The following is a 19363-nucleotide window of genomic DNA, read 5'->3' as shown; positions in this document are numbered from 1 at the left end:
CGTGCGAGACAATAACTCTAGATCTCGAGCTATTTCACTGCAGCACGACTAAACTGTGTCAGTACGTGAACACGGACAGCTGCAGATGCCACGGACGGGGAGTTGATCTGTTTATACTACGTTCTGGGGTCCGTTTGGAGGACGTCTTCCACACATGCTCAGTAGATCGCCGTCTACAGGAAGACAGCATTATGACAGCGTGGACACAACAAACTGCAGGTACGGATGTCCACACAGAGCTTACGCGAACACCCTCTGATGACGACATTTATGTTACGCGGACCGTCACGGCATCTATAATTTCAGCTATAGTTTCCACTGCAGCACAACTAAATTGTGTCAGTAATAGTTTCCATGTATCCATTTTCCGCAGCTTATCTGGGACCGGGTCGCAGTGGCATCAGACTGAGTAAGGAAACCCAGACATCCTTCAACCTGGCAACACCCTCCAGCTCCTCCTGGGGGATCCCAAAGTGTTCCCAGGCCAGTAGAGATATGTAGTCCCTCCAGCGTGTTCTAGGTCTGCCCCGGGGTCTCCTACCAGTTGGACGTGCCTGGAACACCTCCAGAAGGAGGCGTCGTAACCAGGTGCCCAAACCATCTCAGCTGGCTCCTCACCCGATGTCTCAGACTCAGCCCAGACGCTCTCCAGAGGAAATTCATTTCAGCCGCTTGTATCCGTGATGTCATTCTTTCAGTCATTTCTAAGTAAGATGTGTGGCTTTGATTTCAAGTTTACATAAGCATTACATCAACTTCTCCCCTAAAACAGAAACCTCACATCTACAAAGTCGGTTTCATTTGGATATTGCCGCATCATAAATGCTAGTAATTCTGCCCTTATCATGACTTATCAATAGAAATTAAAGGACAGTTTCGCTGATTTTCAACTTTATCTCTACCTAACCGCATTAGGGATATAGTGTGAAACACACCTGCAATTGTTGCGGAGTATACTGCCGAGGAAATGCAGTGGAGAGAGGCCGATGCTGTGTGCAATGCAGCCTCGTACACGTAGGCACTGCCAGCACAGCTCCGCAAGCAGGAAAAATCAGCTTTCACTTCAATGAAGTTGCCTTTTGTTGCTTTATTCTCACTGAATTAAGTATATTAACGGTAAGTGGAGAAATAGCATTAAAGTTGGCTAATGTTAGCAGAATAAATGCAAAAATGAGACGATCTATCAGGATGAAATGACTTAACGGCTTAGTCAGCAGTGGAAGAAGTACTCAGATCCTTTTCTTAAGTAGAAGTACCACTACAGCAATATAAAAATACTCCATTACAAGTAAAAGTCCTGCATGAAAAATCCTACCATAGTAAAAGTACATAAGTATTATGCGCTTGATGTAGTTAAAGTATTGCAGTAAAAGTAAAAGTACATAAGTATTATGAGCTTGATGTAGTAAAGTATTGCAGTAAAAGTACATAAGTATTATGAGCTTGATGTAGTTAAAGTATTGCAGTAAAAGTGAAAGTACATAAGTATTATGAGCTTGATGTAGTTAAAGTATTGCAGTAAAAGTAGTGGTTTGGTCCCTCTGACTGATATATTATTATATATGACATCATTAGATTATTAATAGTGAGTAGCATGTTACTGTTGTAGCTGCTGGAGGTGGAGCAAGTAATATAACTATGGACGTCATAACAGCTCTCTAAAAGTCAAGCCAAAATTTCTGGATCGCCCCCTGGTGGTTGGCTCCAGTATAGTCGTAAGTCCCACCTCCTCCATGTTAGCGGATGGGACGAGCTAAACTAAAAATATCAATTTAGCCTACACGTCAAACAAATTTTTCCCAAAGAATTATCGTGATGATGTTTGTCTGAGTGCTCATTTTTCTGATAATTTTGTTTTTAATTAGTTATTTGACGTTATGAAAAGAGTGTGTGATGTCATGATTGACAGCTGTAACAGCAACTCTCAAACCTCATCAGGCAGCAGGACGGCTGAGGCGGCGTGTCCTGACGGCCATCATTCCACCGCCCAACTCTGCTGCGCAGATTCTGGCCCCAAATGACATCACACAAGCAAGATGGCAGCTCCCAAAAAGGAGATATACTGGCTTCACTTTTGTATAGCGGCAGGAAGTGGAGATGTGTCATCCATCATTAAATACAGTCAGTGATTTATATACAGTTAGCTAGTTTAGTCCAGTGGTTCCCAACCTAGGGGTCGGGGCCCCTCCAAAGGGTCAGCAGATAAATCTGAGGGGTGGTGAGATGATTAATGGGAGAGGAAAGAAGAAAAAACAAAGTTCTGATACACAAATCTGTTTTCAGTTTTTTGGACTTTTTCTCTAATCTTTGATTTCTGCTGAAATATTGGATCATTTGAACATTTATTGAAATGAAAGCATGTGAGAAGTTTAGAGGGAAAAATCACTATTTGGTGGAGCTGTTAACAACTCATAGACATGTGAAATGTGACCCCGACTACACACTGCTTTTTGTAAGACGTCAAAAGACAAAAAGGTTGGAAACCACTGGTTTCATCTTTAACAATGTGTTGTATTTTAAAAGCTTGTTATATTATCCATTGTGTCAAATCTTCATCTGAAAAGTAACTAAAGCTGTTAAATAAATGTAGTGGAGTAGAAAGTACAATATTTCCCTCTGAAATGTAGTGGTGTGGAAGTATAAAGTAGCATCAAATGGAAATACTCAAGTAAAGTACAAATACCTGAAAATTGCAATTAAGTACAGTGCTTGAGTAAATGTACTTTGTTATTTTCCACCACTGGGCTTAGCATTAGCCCGTTTACATTATTTCCCATTTTACTGAAGGCCTCTAAAAAACAAATCAGAGACCACAGGGCGGCCCCCGGACCCAAGTTGTGAACACCACTGAACAGCTAACTATGCTAGTTAGCTCAATGCTAAGTGTAGCATTTCTTACCGCGGCTTATTGTGGTTCCGCTCCGGACCGAAAAACAACTGTTAGCAGCCGAGCTAGCGAGCCTCAATCCTCATAGCCCGGGTTTCCTCACGGCAGATGATCAACACGACGTTTGCTCCATTTCCACAGGCGTTCCTCCGGATGTTTAGAGAGTATAAATTGGTTAACGGCGGCTCGTTCAGCAGGGTCAAATGGAAACTTTGAGCTCGCCAGTTGCCTCTCTAACGGTTACTAGCCTGAGCTAATTGACTAGCTTTGCTTTAACCGTTAACGGTGGCTCTTCTGCGGGGTGTGGCTGCTGTTTCTCCGCGGTGTCGCACGTCCAAGCATACTGCCCCGTCAAACCTTCCTTTTAAATTATACCCTTAAAATTCAAGCTAAAATCTGCGCCCCGTCCCTCCAGGCTGGACTTGTTCCTGACACCGTTTTTGTTCTTGCTAAGCACAAGATGGCACAGACTCGGTGGGGCGGGACTCGAGCGCTGACCGGAAAATGATTTGTTCTGTTTCCGGTGAGGTTTCCGCTTCACAAATAAAATGGTATAAATAAACAGACCTAGATAACATCAAAGGCCCCTTCCACTCAAAAATCTGTTTTTCTTCTTGTTCCTACAGTTGAATGTTTGAGCTACACTGTGCAAGCCAAGTTTATTTGTACAGCACATTTCAACAACAAGGCAAAGTGCTTTACATAGAGCATAAAAGGCATCTAGACAGAATATATAAGCAGCACAAGGCAATGTAAAACGACATTTAAATACAATCAAAAAGTGTTAAATTTGGAAATAAAAAGAAGCTAATATATAATAAGACAGATAAAACAGGAGAATAAAAGTTACAGTGCAGTGTAAGATATTAACCCTCAAATTTGGTTTAATTAAATGCAAACAGAAAAGTCTTCAGCTGTGATTTAAAAGAACTGAGAGTTGCTGCAGACCTGCAGTTTTCTGGGAGTTTGTTCCAGATATGTGGAGCATAAAAACTGAACGCTGCTTCTCCATGTTTAGTTTTGACTCTGGGGACAGAAGGCAGACCTGATCCAGACCACCTGAACTACAAACTAGTTGTGATGTCAAAAATCCTGCTTGTAGGTTCACATGTTAAACTGAGATTTAAGGTGAGCTCAGAGAAACTTTCCTCCTTCAGCAGATTAATGTGAAAACAAACATTCATCATTCTGCACAGGGAAGAGAACAACATCCACCTCAAAGAACAAGAAGAAAAACATGTTTTTGAGTGGAGGCATGCTTTAAAATAGCAACATTTTACATATTAAATAGCTTAAAAAATCAAAATTATTGGTTCAGATTTAGAAGCTCTTTTTGCAGAATATTTCTGGAATCATCTGTCCACAATAAAACTTTGTCATTTGAGACATTAAAATTGTTACTTTAAACATTAGAGTAAAAACACAGTAGAAGTTTTCAGCCATTTTTATGTCAGAACCACCACTGCGGTCAAATTACTCACTTGTGTTACTCACAGGTAAACTAAACCATGTAACCTGCACAATATATTGCTTTTCTGCTTTTACTTCTTAGCATTTATTCCTTGTCATTTAGCTGGTTTTTGTCCCTGATTCATTCTCAAGAGACACTTTAAGATACTAGTTGTTGAGATCCCCAGTAAACAAAATATTAATTGATGACAGGACAATTTTTAAAACTGATTGAAAATCCATTTCTCCTTTAAAAAAAGAGTCAGATAGGTAAGAGGCTCCAAACTGTAAAAAGCAAAGAAACAATCTACCAAAGCTTGAGTGAAAGTGCGACATCTAAAGGCAGTTCTATGTACTGCACTGCTTTTTGGAGGTACATTTTTTCTTCGCAGTATATTCACTCCCACATGTTCATCTCTCTCTGTAATAGAGCTCATCCCCTCTTATAATCTGGTTATTATCAGTAGCAGTAGTAGGTTTTATGATTTTATCTAATTCAACCAAGGACATTCTGAGGACTCAATATTTAAAATGCACTGTCAACTAAACTGATAACATGAAAACCAGGAAAATAAAACCAAAGAGCATGTAAAGATTGATTTAATAATCATATTTATTGCAAAGTCCAGCAATGCAAAAATAAAAAACATTTCAAAGAGTAAGTTCTCAAAACTTTCATGACTGTTTAAGCTCTACATCAGTGCTAGGCCAACAGCAGCCCTACAGCAAACTTTTTTGGCCCCCTGATGAAAGTTTTGACTTTTATAGTTTACATCAAAAGTTTCACATCATTTCTCATAAATCTCCTGTTGATAACAATATAAAAACAATACTCCTGTAAATCCATATTATTGTAATATAACCATGTCACAGCTAATACTGTCCCCACACCAGGAGAAGCATTAAAACTATGGCTGTGCCATACTATTTGAACAGTGAATCGTGCTGAAATTAACTTACACTAGAAATTCAAGTTTAATGTGTGAATTCTATAACTTCCGCCTGTTGGACCAGAACAGATTTGTTCTTCACAAACACAAATGGTTGGAAGTTGAACATACATGGTGTGTTGATGAAGTTTTTCCCCCCATCAGATAGTCCTTAACAGTGTTATAAATCTATTTTGTTCTTAAATGAATTAAAAGAAATAAACAAAACATAGGACTGTGTTTCCACTGAACTGTTTAACATCCCTGCATTGAAAGGTCCTGTAAACACATTAAAAAGGCCACTTCTTTAACCTAATTGCTGACCCCTGCTCTACATCACATACAATAAGGACATTAAATTTACAAACAGAAGGTATAATATAAACTTAACAGTTCCAGTGATTGTAGTGTCCATATTAAAGGCCACTTTAGTCCACTTCCTCAATGGTGGGCCCCTGGGAGCCAGCTCGTGCCTGCTGTCCACAGCTGCCTGCAGGCATTCCTCCCTGATACAACTTGCTGATGACGGGGTTACACACTTTCTCCAGCTCTTTCTGCTGGTGTTGGTACTCCTCTTTATCCGCCAGCTGGTTGTTCTCCAGCCAGCTGATGGTCTCGTCACACTTCTCAATCACCTTCTTCTGGTCCTCCTCGCTGATTTTGCCCTTCATGTTCTCGTCCTGCACACTGCTCTTCATGTTGAAGGCGTAGGACTCCAGTGAGTTCTTGGCAGCAATTTTGTCCCTCTGAAGCTCATCCTCAGCTTTGTATTTTTCACCGTCCTGCACCATCCTCTCGATCTCTTCTTTGCTCAATCGGCCCTTATCGTTGGTGATGGTGATCTTGTTCCCTTTGCCGGTGCTTTTGTCCACTGCTGACACGTTCAAAATGCCGTTGGCGTCAATGTCGAAGGTGACCTCAATCTGTGGGACCCCTCGAGGAGCAGGTGGGAGTCCTGTCAGCTCAAACTTGCCCAGCAGATTGTTGTCTTTGGTCATGGCTCTCTCCCCTTCGTAGACCTGGATGAGGACCCCGGGCTGGTTGTCAGAGTAGGTGGTGAAGGTCTGGGTTTGTTTAGTGGGGATGGTGGTGTTGCGTTTAATCAGGGATGTCATGACTCCTCCGGCTGTCTCGATACCCAGGGACAGAGGCGCCACATCCAGCAGCAGCAGGTCCTGAACGTTGCCTGAGGTATCACCTGAGAGAATGGCGGCCTGGACGGCGGCACCGTAAGCTACCGCCTCATCTGGGTTGATGCTCTTGTTCAGCTCCCTGCCATTGAAGAAATCCTGTAGGAGTTTCTGGATTTTGGGGATTCGAGTGGAGCCTCCCACCAGAACGATGTCGTGGATCTGTCCTTTATCCATTTTGGCGTCCCTCAGGGCTTTCTCCACTGGCTCTAATGTTCCCCTGAACAGGTCAGAGCACAGCTCCTCGAAGCGAGCCCTGGTGATGGAGGTGTAGAAGTCAACACCCTCAAACAGAGAGTCGATCTCAATGCTGGCCTGGGAGCTAGAGGACAGGGTTCTCTTGGCCCTCTCACAAGCTGTGCGCAGCCTCCTCAATGCTCTCTTGTTATGACTGATGTCCTTCTTGTGTTTCCTCTTGAACTCCTCCACAAAATGGTTGACCATGCGGTTGTCAAAGTCTTCTCCACCCAGGTGAGTGTCTCCAGCTGTGGCTTTGACCTCGAAGATACCGTCTTCGATTGTCAGGATGGACACGTCAAAGGTGCCTCCGCCCAGGTCAAAGATCAGGACGTTACGTTCTGCTGACTTGCCTTTGTCCAGACCGTACGCGATGGCAGCTGCTGTGGGCTCATTGATGATCCTCAGGACATTCAGTCCTGCGATGACGCCTGCGTCTTTAGTGGCCTGACGCTGTGAGTCGTTGAAGTATGCTGGGACTGTAATGACTGCGTTGGACACCGTTTGGCCGAGGTAGGCCTCAGCAATCTCCTTCATCTTCACCAGGACCATGGAGGAGACCTCCTCAGGGTTGAAGGTTTTGTTCTCCCCTTTGTATTCCACTTGAATTTTTGGCTTCCCTCCATCTCCAACCACCTTGAAGGGCCAGTGCTTCATGTCCGCCTGCACCACTGGCTCATCAAACTTTCTTCCAATCAGTCGTTTGGCATCAAATACAGTATTGCTGGGATTCAAAGCCACCTGGTTCTTGGCTGCGTCCCCGATTAGCCTCTCTGTGTCCGTGAACGCCACATAGCTGGGGGTGGTCCTGTTGCCCTGGTCATTGGCGATGATTTCTACTTTTCCATGCTGGAAAACCCCCACACAGGAGTAGGTGGTACCCAGGTCAATGCCGATAGCTACATCTTTAGCTGCAGACATCTTGGTTGTTTTGAATTTGTGTCCTAAAGATGCAGACACAGAAATTAGAAAGTGCAATTAGAAAAGTAACATAACATACATCAGTGTTCAGCCAGCAGCTGAACTGGAATTCTGAATTAATCATTAATGTGTTGCTCATCCCCGACCATCCCTTTTGACATCAGTATGTAATGTCATAAAAAGAGAAATCATACATCAAAATACTGCATCAGTTGATTATCTGGTATTATGGCTTTTTTGGCTCATTTTTACAAATACTGAGTCTATTTTAAAGATATCTGTGACATTTTATTCACCAAAAGTTGTTCAGATTTTTCTAACTCTATCATTCCTTACAGCCCAGATTCCCCTCTGTCCTCCAGCAGGCTGTTTAGGGGGCAATTTACATAAATTTAGCATTATTAGTGCAAATTGGCATCCTATACATTATTGCTCAGCATTATCATAGCTTCTCTTTAAAGTGGACTGCAGCAATGCTGAGATTTTGAGGAAACATCAATGTTTGGTAGAAATTCTTAAAATGAGTTTCATAGAACTGTACATTAATCTAACCAAAACAGCCTAAAATTGACAATTTTCCATATGGAGTTTGGTTGAACAGAGCAGATTCTATTAAATCAAACGTATTTATATTCTAAAACTCTGGAATACAGCAATGCCGACATTTCAAGAAAACATCAGTGATTACTGGAAATTCTTAAAATGAGTTAAGGACTGTACATCAATCTGATGACCAAAGTAGCTGAAAATTTTAGTTTTCAAATTGAGTTTCTTAGCGGCATTTTAACATTAACAGATATATTTAAAAACTCTAAAAACAGTAAGGTAAAGTAAGGTACTTACTCTCGTTGAAAGATGAGGATATGGCGATGATGGAAGAGGTTACTGTCCTGTTGTGTCGTTCTTCTTGCCGGTTTTCTTGTTGACCGTCTCAATGCTGCTGGTAACCGTCATTTCATATTTATACTGTTCGCGTGCCCCTCTAGTTACTTCTCGAGCTTTCCCGAGTTTCTCGTCCAATCACAGAGCTCAGCGCCGGTGACTCATCGTGATGACGCAAACGGGGGCGTGGTCTCAGAAGTTTCTACCAGCTTCTGGACTCAATGAGAAATCCCGAGAACAAACTCGACGGTTTAAAAAACAACAAAACACATAAAATTCAGAATAAATCGAGCGGGACAGAATAAATATGGACAGATTAAACAGAAAAAACAGTTAAGTTTCTTAATTTAATGAAACAAACGTATCGGATTGATTAATCTCTGTTAAAACATTAGTAATGGTCCAATCACTCCATTTAAATGTACAATTCATATTTTAATAATTTAATAGGGACTAGATTACTTTAATGCCGAAATTTCGAGAGGAGAATAATGATTTATCAAAACTTTCTAAAGAAGGTTGTATATTAACGACCAAAACAACCTAAAATGGAGAGTTTCTTATGGTGAAAGGTTTATTTTACCACAAGAAAACACCTGGTAGCGGTATTTATTCCAATATCTACGCTGATCCAACATTAAAATTGATTTTCGTAATTTGTGTTGTTACTCATAGATAACATCAGACAACAATAATATTTTTAAATGCTGTTAAATGTATCTTTTACTAATATTGTGTATACACAGGAGTAACAAGGATTTTTAATTAGCCTATGATCATTTACACAAATTATGTTTCATCTAACAGTCAATCTCTTCAATTATGTGATTACAGCTCTAATTTATGTAGACAAAAAATACCGATTGCTTTATCTCGCATAAATCTCTTTAGCTGTATATTTAATTAGGCTACAGATATGATCAATCAAATTCAAACTTTATTTGCACCATTTCATACAAAGGCAGTTCAAAGTGCTTTACATAATAATTCATACACATTCAGTACATACACACTTAACATATACTGTGAGTTCCTTTCAGAAAATGCTTGGCTGAATAAAAAGGTCTTTAATTTGCTTTGAAAATGGCAGATATACTGTAGTTATTAGCTTTATATTGTCTTGTTTGAAATCTCAAAATAACTTACAACTACTACTTTTGTTTATTATTTCAAGAATTGAAGTCGCAACTAAGACAAATCCCAGATTAGACTGTTTTCATGGTAAGAGGACACTCTACAACCCTGATAACACACTGGTTATGTGATATTTGGAAATGAGGCAGGATGTTTAAATGTAAAAGTGTGTCTCTAGTGAACTAACATTTAATTAAGTAACTTCTTCCACCACTGGCTACTACTTGTACTGTTTTACATGATTATAGCATCTTTCAAATTATTGTGATAATTGTGAGTTTGCAGCATTTCTTCTCAGTGTCTTGGGGTTTGCTGTCTGCCACAGTTTTGCTCTTTATATTTAATATGAAATTTAAACTGAGAATAGCCCCCTTTGATTACAGCAAGAAAAACAAGTGTCAGTATTCATTTGGGCAGTTGACGAGTTTTTTAGGACTGACTTGAAAAATTGTGAAACTGTGTTACAGGTCACAGGTGACGTCAGTCTTGGGAGCTTCAGTCTTTAGAGCTCAAAACAGGAACATCAGCAACACTCAGGGCCCCAAAAGTCCAGGTCTGACCCTGCTGGCAGCTATATTCAGTAGGAAGAAGTGTTCAGATTTTTGGACTTTTTCTCTAATCTTTGATTTTTGCTGAAATATTGGATCATTTGAACATTTATTGAAATGAAAGCATGTGAGAAGTTTAGAGGGAAAAATCACTATTTGGTGGAGCTGTTAACAACTCATAGACATGTGAAATGTGACCCCGACTACACACTGCTTTTTGTAAGACGTCAAAAGCCAAAAAGGTTGAAAACCACTGGTTTCATCTTTAACAATGTGTTGTATTTTAAAAGCTTGTTATATTATCCATTGTGTCAAATCTTCATCTGAAAAGTAACTAAAGCTGTCAAATAAATGTAGTGGAGTAGAAAGTACAATATTTCCCTCTGAAATGTAGAAAGTAGCAACACATGGAAATACTCAAGTAAAGTACAAGTACCTCAAAACTGTACTTAAGTACAATACTTGAGTAAATGAATTTAGTTACTTTTCCATCACTGGCTGTATTTACATATGTTTATACAGCAGGGTGTGTGTGTCATGTGAAGTGTCGTCGTAGACAAAGCATGACAGCAACACACTGCACCTTAGCGGACGGAAGGTTTAGCAGAGTCAGTGTCGTCTGCCCAGTCTTTTGTCTGCAACCAGTAACACCTGTATTCAGTTCAATCAATTAAGTCAATCCGTAAATCCATGCTCATTTACGTCACTGATTAGTGCCTCCCAGAGCTCATTCACATCATTATTTATTATATAACAGGTATATTGTTCAGCTTTTGTTGGAATTATTTTCTAAAGGTAATTTTTGTGCTGCTTTTTGTACCTCAAAATTGTACTTTACTACAATATTTGAGTAAATGTACTTAGTTACTGTCTACCACTGAATATCACAACACTGGTTCATTCGTGTGGACTCTTTCTCTTTGTTGGCTGCAGATAATTTTATTGCTTTCTTTAATGTTAAAGATGATCATGAAGAGCGGTAGGAAACACAGTAATTGAGTAAATGTACTTAGTTACAGTCCACCACTGGTTAGTTTTGGAAATGTTTGTAAAGAAGGGCGTACGTGTCATGTGAAGTGTCGCTGCAGACGAAGCATGACAGTGACACACTGCACCTGACAGGGGGGCAGGTTCAGCAGAGTCACGCCTTCCTGCTCAGATCAAATCAGTTCAACACTGCGATCTGGAGACACAGTTGGAAGAATCTCACCATGAAGCTGCTTGTTTGTTACATCGTGCTGATGACTGTAATGATTACAGGTGAGTGCTGCTATATACTGCTAACAACTAGAGTGAAAATAAATCTGTAGTCCAGTGTAATTATCTACTTTATTTTCATTATCGATTCATCTTTTGGTCTGAAAACTGCGAAAAATGTCCAAGGTGACGGTTTACAAATGTCTTGTTTTGTCTGATCGACAGTCTCAAACCCACAGAGATTAAGTTTATGATCACGTAAGACCAAGAAAAGCAACAAATTCTCACATTTAAGAAGCTGGAACCATTGAATGTTTGGTACTTTTGCTTGAAAACTTACTGACACAGTTGATTGATCATTAAAACTGTTAGATAACTTTAGTTTTGATTATATAGCAAGTATAATATTCAGCTTTTGTTGAAATCATTTTCTAAACTTGATGGTCATTTTTGTGCTGCTGTTGGATCGTAAAGTATGATACATTATTTTTACACAAAATATACATCAGACAGAAGAATCGGGGGAGTTACAGTTGATGCAAAGACTTTTACAACACAAACAGGTATTAAGAGCTTTCACAGCCTTTGGATTAGAAGCCAATGTGCTGTTTGTGAAAACTGAAGGAAGTTTGACTTTTTACCTGTAAAATTTCCTTTCATGATTTTGATCAATGGCCATTAAAGTTAAAAAGAAAATAGTAATATACACAAATGAGAATTCAAATGATCTTCTAGCATGCAAAACAACTACAACAAAATGTAAAACTGTGTGTATCTGCTCTCTCATTTTACTCTCTGGACAAGGCAGTTTATATTTAGTTTATATTTTCACTTTATGAGTACTAACATGATAATAAAGTAGTAAAAGTAAAAATTTACTTTATTGGACCAGAAAAGTGTCTGATATGTAAAATACACAACTTACAGGTGAGGTAATGTAAAAGAGATGAACTGACAGGTATTTCCTGCTGCGTCATCATTGTCAGTGCTCGCATCTAAAATATTTTTTCAATCACTGCAAAACATGAAATTCCTGAACAGCCAGTTTGAGGCTCTCGCTGTGTTGACACTACAAATCCCTTCACAGAACTGAGTTTCAGTCCGTTTCAGTCAGTTTTTATACAAAGTCATGTTAATGTCTTCAGTAATTTACATTTCTGAAGTTTTTACCACTAGAAATAAGCTTTTAAGCTACTTCATCTCCTCCTCTTATTTGTGTTTAGCAGCTAAATGTTTTCTAGTTTCATGTAAATGTGTTTTTTGGAGACTGAGGGACACCTACTGCAATTAATGTACTTTGACCTGCCTCACCCAAAAGCATGTCATAATGGAAACAGTTTCCCGGTGAAAGTAATTACACCTGTATGTCAAAACCTTTTTAATACCAGAGGGAGTCTGCATAATAACAACTTCATAAACAGATTACCGAAAACAAGTAGACGGTTTCCTGCACGGCAACTAAATGATTGATTTATTTTCTCTCTTGCAGGAGGCAACGCACAGTTGGATGGTGAGTTTAATTTTTTCACTTTCATTTATTCATTATTTATTTGCCAAGATCCTCTTTTCTGTTTACACACAAGAATGAAGGTTTTATAGAGTCCCTATTCCGCCCCTCCCGTGACTATACTCACATGTAGGGATGTGCTGGGATCAAATTTTCAAGCTACAATTATTATTGTAGGTAAAAATATCACAGTAAACACTATTATCATGATAATTATGTTACTTGGAGTTACTGAGCATGTTGCACTGTGGTATACAGTAGAAACGGTGTACCGATACATCTCTACTCACATGTTTTGGTTTCAGTAATGTTTTTTTGAAACTTTTCAGAAGTTTTTGACCCCTTCTCCTCTTATAACTTCTTCAATACACCACCTGATGAACTTCCACACACGTCCGACGTCGGAGCTTTCACCTCTCTGACTGCTCAAAGGAGAATTCTTTTGCTGTGGAAAGCGCCTCATCCTCCCTCGTTCAAATGAGAGATGATATATCGCTGTTAAAATTAGAGGAAATAAAGTTCACCTTATGTGGAGCTTCAAATAGTTGTTTATCATCATTGGAAATCTCTAATTATTTATTTTAAGCACCTAAGTTCAGACTATATCTTCTATTATTGGTTTAAAATAAGCCTCTTTACACTAAACTGCTTCACAGCTTTTTCTTTTAAGGTCTGAAGGGTGTACAGTTATCAAGCCTGGTCTTCAAATACAAATATCTCAGCCACAATTTGTTTTACTTATTTGATTTTGCCTGTTTTCTTTTTGAATGTGTATTCATAGGCCTGTGTGTGCAAGAACTTTAAGTGTGTGGTTAAGGGGGGGTGAATGTGGGATATTATTGTAGCAGTAAAGGGCAGGTTGGGTTTTGTTTTATTTTCTTTGTTTTTAAACTATTGTGGTGTTTTCTCTGGGATTCAAAATGTTCTTATCAAGTCAGTTGTTCTATTATTAACTGTCTTACTAACAATAAAATTGTTGAAATGATAAAAAAAAGAAAAAAGAATTAAGGTTTCAAATGTGGAACAGGGTTCAAAACAACCTTTGGACTCACAACTTTAATTCAGTCCAGGTTTGAATAGTCAAACTCAGTGGTTTTTAGCCACACTATTAATGTGTTTGTCAGTAAATTTGTCAAACACTTTGCTCCAAAGTGAAATTTTGTTTCTCCACAGACATAAAATTTTCATGTTCCCCTGAGGATGAATCCAGCAGCAAGAAAACCACAAAATTTTCACCCATCCAAAAACTCCACGACAGAGCTAATACTGAATCCCCAGCTTAATACAAACATAGAATGCTATCATGCTAACGTTAGCATGCTTCATTTGAGGCCTTAACTGGGCTGATTCTGATCATTTCGCTGCTTTTTATCACCTCAGAGAAATAAGTCAGCACACATTTGACACATCACATTCACTTTTTTTGCCAAGAGTTAGATGAGAAGATCAATATCAGTCTAATTTCAGAGTGTTAAGAGCAGTCAGGAGGTAATTAGCTTAGCATAAAGACTGAAGCTAGTCTGGCTCTATTCAAAGTTCAAAAGTTGACCTTATGGTGGCGCTAGAGGAAAAGTCAGAGGATCACCAAAGTCAGTCGGATTCATCCTCCGGGGAACATGAATGTCTTTCATTGCAGTTCTTGTGATAGTTGTTGAGATATTTCAGTCTCTGCTCGTCTAAAATCAACTGTGTCTCCTGCAGTTTGTGGCAACGCACCGCTCAACACAAAGATCGTAGGAGGTGAAGATGCTGCTGCGGGGGCCTGGCCCTGGCAGGCCAGTCTGCACAGTAACGGCAGACATTTCTGTGGGGGATCTCTGATCAACAACCAGTGGATCCTGACTGCAGCTCACTGTTTCCCCAGGTGATACCCTCATGATCACATGATCACTCAGCAGTGGTGGAAAGTAACAGAGTACATTTACTCAAGTTCTGTATTTAAGTACAATTTTGAGGTACTTGTACTTTACTTGAGTATTTCCATTTGATGCTACTATGTACTTTCTACTCCACTACATTTATTTGACAGCTGTAGTTACTTAGCAGGTTAAAGATTTTACCTAAAAACATGATAAATTTATAAAATACAACAAATTGTTAAATATTAAACCAGTTGTTTCCAACCTTTTAGTCTTGTGACCTCTTGCATAAAATCAGCGTGTAGCTTGTTTCCTTGTCACATTTCACATGTCTATGAGTTGTTAACAGCTCCACCAAATAGTGATTTTTCCCTCTAAACTTCTCACATGCTTTCATTTCAATAAATGTTCAAATGATCCAATATTTCAGCAAAAATCAAAGATTAGAGAAAAAGTCCAAAAACTGAAAACAGATTTGTGTATCAGAACTTTTTTTTTTTTTTTTACAACCACATCAGTGTAAAATTCCCTGATATGTTATTGTCACATATGTCAATAGTTTTCAATCGTTGTCTTTTTTTCCCTCAGCACCAGCACATTAGGTTTGCAGGTTTATCTCGGACGTGAGAACCAACAAAGCCTGAATCCAAACGAGGTGTCTCGGACAGTGTCCCAGGTCATCACGCATCCAAACTATGATAGCAACACAAATGACAACGACATCGCCTTGTTGCGGCTGTCCTCAACTGTTGACTTCACCAACTACATCAGACCTGTGTGTCTGGCGGCGGCGGGCAGCGTCTTCGGGGCCGGAACCATCTGCTGGGTCACTGGATGGGGGGACATCCGGACTGATGGTGAGACCTCATTTAGTAATTTTTAAATTTATTGTTAATAGTGCATGCATGAAGAAAGTATTTATTGTTGTGGTGTGGATAAAACTACATTTGAATGGGTTTACAAGACACCTCAAATTGTGTTTACGTCTTCAAACAATACTCCAAAATGCCTCCAAAAGTCTCCAATATTCACATGTTCATGTCCATAACAAAATTCATAAATCACTGACATTTAGCACTGGTTAAACAGTCTGTTTTGTGTTCTTTTCCAGGCTTTTAAGACAAAATTAGCAAGTGTAAACACATCAAAATCAAACAGCTTATCCAGTTTCTCTTCATCCAGAATATTTCAGGGTTTTGTTGAGACAGGTCATGGAAATTTAACTCTCTTAAAGTGTGTTAGTTTGAACATCAGAAAAGACAATAAGACTTTGTACTTCACCCACATCATACAGCTGATACAATCATTTTCCTATTTTTGAATCTACCAACCTCAGATGCAACTAAAGATCTTTGGCTCCCAGATGAACGAGATATAACAAATGATTCAGGTCCAAACTTTTGTTTGATATACATATGTCCTTCATTTTAGGCCTGACAGGATATTTAAACTATTTTTACAGCACATTAATTTACTCAAAGACTGAGTAAAGCTCTTTAGCCACTGCTACAGTTTTATTTTGGTTTGATTTAACTCCTAATTTGATTTAATGACCTTAATCAAAACTTATAAGTAGTAGCACGATCTCCAGCTGTGACAGCATAGTTCAGCCCGTTCAGCTCAGTGAGTAATATCTTTTTTGTTTTCCAGTTTCCCTTCCTTCCCCACAGACGCTGCAGGAGGTGAATGTTCCCGTCGTGTCTAACAGCCGGTGTACCGAATCCTACAGTATTCTCACAAACAACATGATCTGTGCTGGTTTAACAGAAGGAGGAAAGGACTCTTGCCAGGTGAGTCTGCAAAACACTCCTCCATTAACCTGCATATGCTTTATTTTCATAGCCACGTCTGTAAAGGATGATTCAAGTCAAGTCAGTTTTATTTGTACAGTACATTTCAAACAAAGATAAGCTCAGTAAAGCTTTACAGTACACAGGTTGTGATATGTAGCGATATGTACCAATCATCTGAATTATGATTGATTGGATAGGAGTGACTCTCATTTCACCACGAACTATAAATGGCTAAATTTGATCACTGTTGCATTTGCTGATGATGTGCTCCACCTGTGCAGGGGGATTCAGGCGGCCCGATGGTGAGCAAAGACGGCTCTAGGTGGGTCCAGGCCGGAGTGGTGAGTTTTGGAAACGGCTGTGCTGAGCCCAATTTCCCCGGAGTCTACGCCAGAGTGTCCGAGTACCAGACCTGGATTAACAGCCAAATCACCAGCGACCAGCCGGGCTTCGTCACCTTCCAGAGCTCCTCCACCTCCACCGATGCTTCATCCACTGGAAACGTTCCCTTTATGTCCCTCTCCTTTCCTCTGCTGCTGTCCATTTTACCTGTCCTCTTTTCTCTCTTTGTGCTCTCATAATGACGCCTGCAGGGTTTGTTTAGCCACTGTAAAAACCCTCCAGCTGAAGTCTTTTGGCCTCATATTTATCCTTAAATCCTGCCTAGTTTCCTGTGTTTAAGAAATTTTACAGAAATAAATCAACAACAGAGAAAAGGGGACTAGTAACAAAAAATGGGACTTGATTGCAACATTTTCTTTTTTGCAGAATTTTCACTTTACTCCATCTTGTAGTGAGTTTAATATATGGGATTTATTTACACACATTTATTTTAATAATTACTACACATTTATGGAGCCTTATTATAGTATTTAATTAAAATCAATTCATAAATGTACCTGTTTTTAAAAAAGCTGTTATGCAAAATAATTAACATTTAATTTAAATGATGCATAATTAAATATCAAATCATTTAGAGCAACTTCTGCCGAGCAACAGCAACAGCGGCCTCTGCTGCCATGAGTGGTAATTACAGGACAAGCAGTGAAGGCACCGCACTATTCTAACGTGAAGGAACAACATTTGAAGGGAAACAGACTTAAACAAGACCGTGTCTAGACCGCAAGTGTAGCCTGAGCAGAACATTTAGCAGAGAGAGCTGGAGCTACATTCAGGTAACTACTGTTTCTCACAGCTGATCGTACCCGCTCAACCCAAGTTATATAGTGCAAGAAGAGGAGTTCGAAAGAGGCGCCATTCTGCCTGTTACAAGTCAGTGTGCCATCAAAATGATTTTGAAACTGTTATTTTGGTGGCAAGATGTTGTTTTAAAGACATGTAATCAAGGTGCCACCAAAAATTAATTAATGAAACACGAGTAAAACTTTTCAATTTCAAAATCTTTCTAAAATGATGAATAATTTAAAGACAGAATAAGTAAATTATTAATGAATACAATATCTTTGTATTTTGTACTTTCTAAGATTTATAATGCATTGTTTAAACCATTTTTTTTATTAAGTAATATTATTTTTTTTTATTGGTGAATTGATTATAATTAAACACTAAACATTTGTAATTATTTTTGGCACACTTCAGACTCCGTACACAGAGTCTATTAAAGCCCTTAATCAAATGTTGACTTTTAGCTGTTTTGTACTCAAAAGCCGGAGTATTTAATTCTGTTAAGTTTGAATTTTCTGGGGTTTTTTTTTTTTTATTTCCACTGAAGGTGAATTTTAGAAGTTGAACTTGAACCTGTGAAGTGACAGAAGTGATGGTGAAGAAACGTCTCTTTAATCTCTTTATGAAACTATTTCTGTCTGCAAATGATGCACTAAGCACCTGCAACTTTTACACATAACATACATGACGTATATATCTGAATCATTATGTAAAAGAATTATAAACATTTACATAATTATTCATTTGAGGGGTTGACAAAATATTGGAAACACCTTAATGAACTTTTCAGTGACACACTGAACAGTATCACAGGATTTATTACAGAGCTGTTTAAACTGGATCACATTTATTTGCACTGTACAGTGTTCCTCTCTCAGGTATTCTAGTGTAAGTAAAGCTTTTATTTTTTTAAAATAATAACACTAAATAACATTTCTATAACTGACCTCTTTTTTCATTGTATTGTACTGTACCATAACACACATACACACATGATTATCAGGTTGCATTGTGGGTAATGTAGGCACCAGGTTTTGACAAGAAAGAAGATTGTATGAAATAAAATATCTCTGGTTCTGCTGCATCGATTTTGATCCCTCTTTTAAAAACTGAGTATTGGACTTATATTCACCAGGTGGACAGAAACACGACTCCAGATGAATAATAATGTTGCTCCGTAACTGCTGGATGTGGAAATAAGCAACTGTATGGTGACAAGTTCAACATATCAACTTAAAAGCTGATGATATATCTGTTTCTGCTGCCTCCAGGTGGCCAAAAAAAGTTGTAATATTTTTTTTTAACCTTTATTTAACCAGGAAGTCCTTTGAGATTAAAATCTCTTTTTGGAGGGAGACCTGGCCAAGACAGCGCATCATTACAAGGTTACAAACACTATAGAATAGAACAAATGTCCAATTATTGCAGGTTTAACTTATTTATTTGTTTATCACTTTCCATACAGTAGTTGTAACTCAAGGTGCTTTACACATAAGAAAAACATTAAAAATACTGAAAATACATTAAAAACAGAAACATTACGAATAAAACATGAAAACACATTAAAAATGAGACATTAAAGTGCACAAAGTGCAATAAACAGACATAGGTAGATGTTGGGGGGAAGTTAGTGAAAGGCCAGTTT

At 38.8% G+C, this 19363-nt stretch overlaps 3 protein-coding genes across 3 annotated transcripts in view; 1 reads left to right on the top strand and 2 right to left on the bottom strand.

The window, feature by feature from the left end:
- Window positions 1-3392, bottom strand: part of taok2a (TAO kinase 2a) — a 30566-nt gene extending 27174 nt beyond the window's left edge. Inside the window, exon 1 of the mRNA XM_067615695.1 lies at window positions 2900-3392. The gene's annotated coding sequence lies outside the window, so the exon portion shown is untranslated. The remainder of the gene's footprint in view (window positions 1-2899) is intronic.
- A 1539-nt stretch (window positions 3393-4931) lies between these two features.
- On the bottom strand, window positions 4932-8607 carry LOC137200945 (heat shock 70 kDa protein 1-like). Its single transcript, XM_067615696.1, has 2 exons — window positions 8457-8607; window positions 4932-7636 (listed from the first exon to the last, which is right to left on the bottom strand). The coding sequence occupies exon 2, from the start codon at window positions 7611-7613 to the stop codon at window positions 5694-5696; it is 1920 nt and encodes a 639-aa protein (XP_067471797.1). The 5' UTR covers window positions 7614-7636; window positions 8457-8607; the 3' UTR covers window positions 4932-5693.
- A 2741-nt stretch (window positions 8608-11348) lies between these two features.
- LOC137168264 (serine protease 27-like) lies at window positions 11349-18802 on the top strand. The gene is made up of 6 exons (XM_067570787.1): window positions 11349-11437; window positions 12864-12884; window positions 14583-14745; window positions 15329-15597; window positions 16391-16530; window positions 16815-18802. The coding sequence occupies exons 1-6, from the start codon at window positions 11389-11391 to the stop codon at window positions 17112-17114; spliced, it is 942 nt and encodes a 313-aa protein (XP_067426888.1). The 5' UTR covers window positions 11349-11388; the 3' UTR covers window positions 17115-18802.
- The last annotated feature ends 561 nt before the right edge of the window (window positions 18803-19363 follow it).

The sequence above is a fragment of the Thunnus thynnus genome, chromosome 17 (assembly GCF_963924715.1).
Source record: "Thunnus thynnus chromosome 17, fThuThy2.1, whole genome shotgun sequence".
NCBI classification, from domain to species: domain Eukaryota; kingdom Metazoa; phylum Chordata; class Actinopteri; order Scombriformes; family Scombridae; genus Thunnus; species Thunnus thynnus.
This window is presented reverse-complemented; position numbering and strand designations above follow the sequence as displayed.

What these genes read in the sequence shown, in the direction of transcription:
- LOC137200945 (XM_067615696.1), bottom strand. Translation starts at nt 7,613, where the DNA reads ATGTCTGCAGCTAAAGATGTAGCTATCGGCATTGACCTGGGTACCACC.
- LOC137168264 (XM_067570787.1), top strand. Translation starts at nt 11,389, where the DNA reads ATGAAGCTGCTTGTTTGTTACATCGTGCTGATGACTGTAATGATTACA. An exon ending in GATGACTGTAATGATTACAG is followed by an intron (nt 11,438 to 12,863) that starts GTGAGTGCTGCT and finishes TCTCTCTTGCAG; the next exon opens with GAGGCAACGCACAGTTGGAT. An exon ending in AGGCAACGCACAGTTGGATG is followed by an intron (nt 12,885 to 14,582) that starts GTGAGTTTAATT and finishes TGTCTCCTGCAG; the next exon opens with TTTGTGGCAACGCACCGCTC.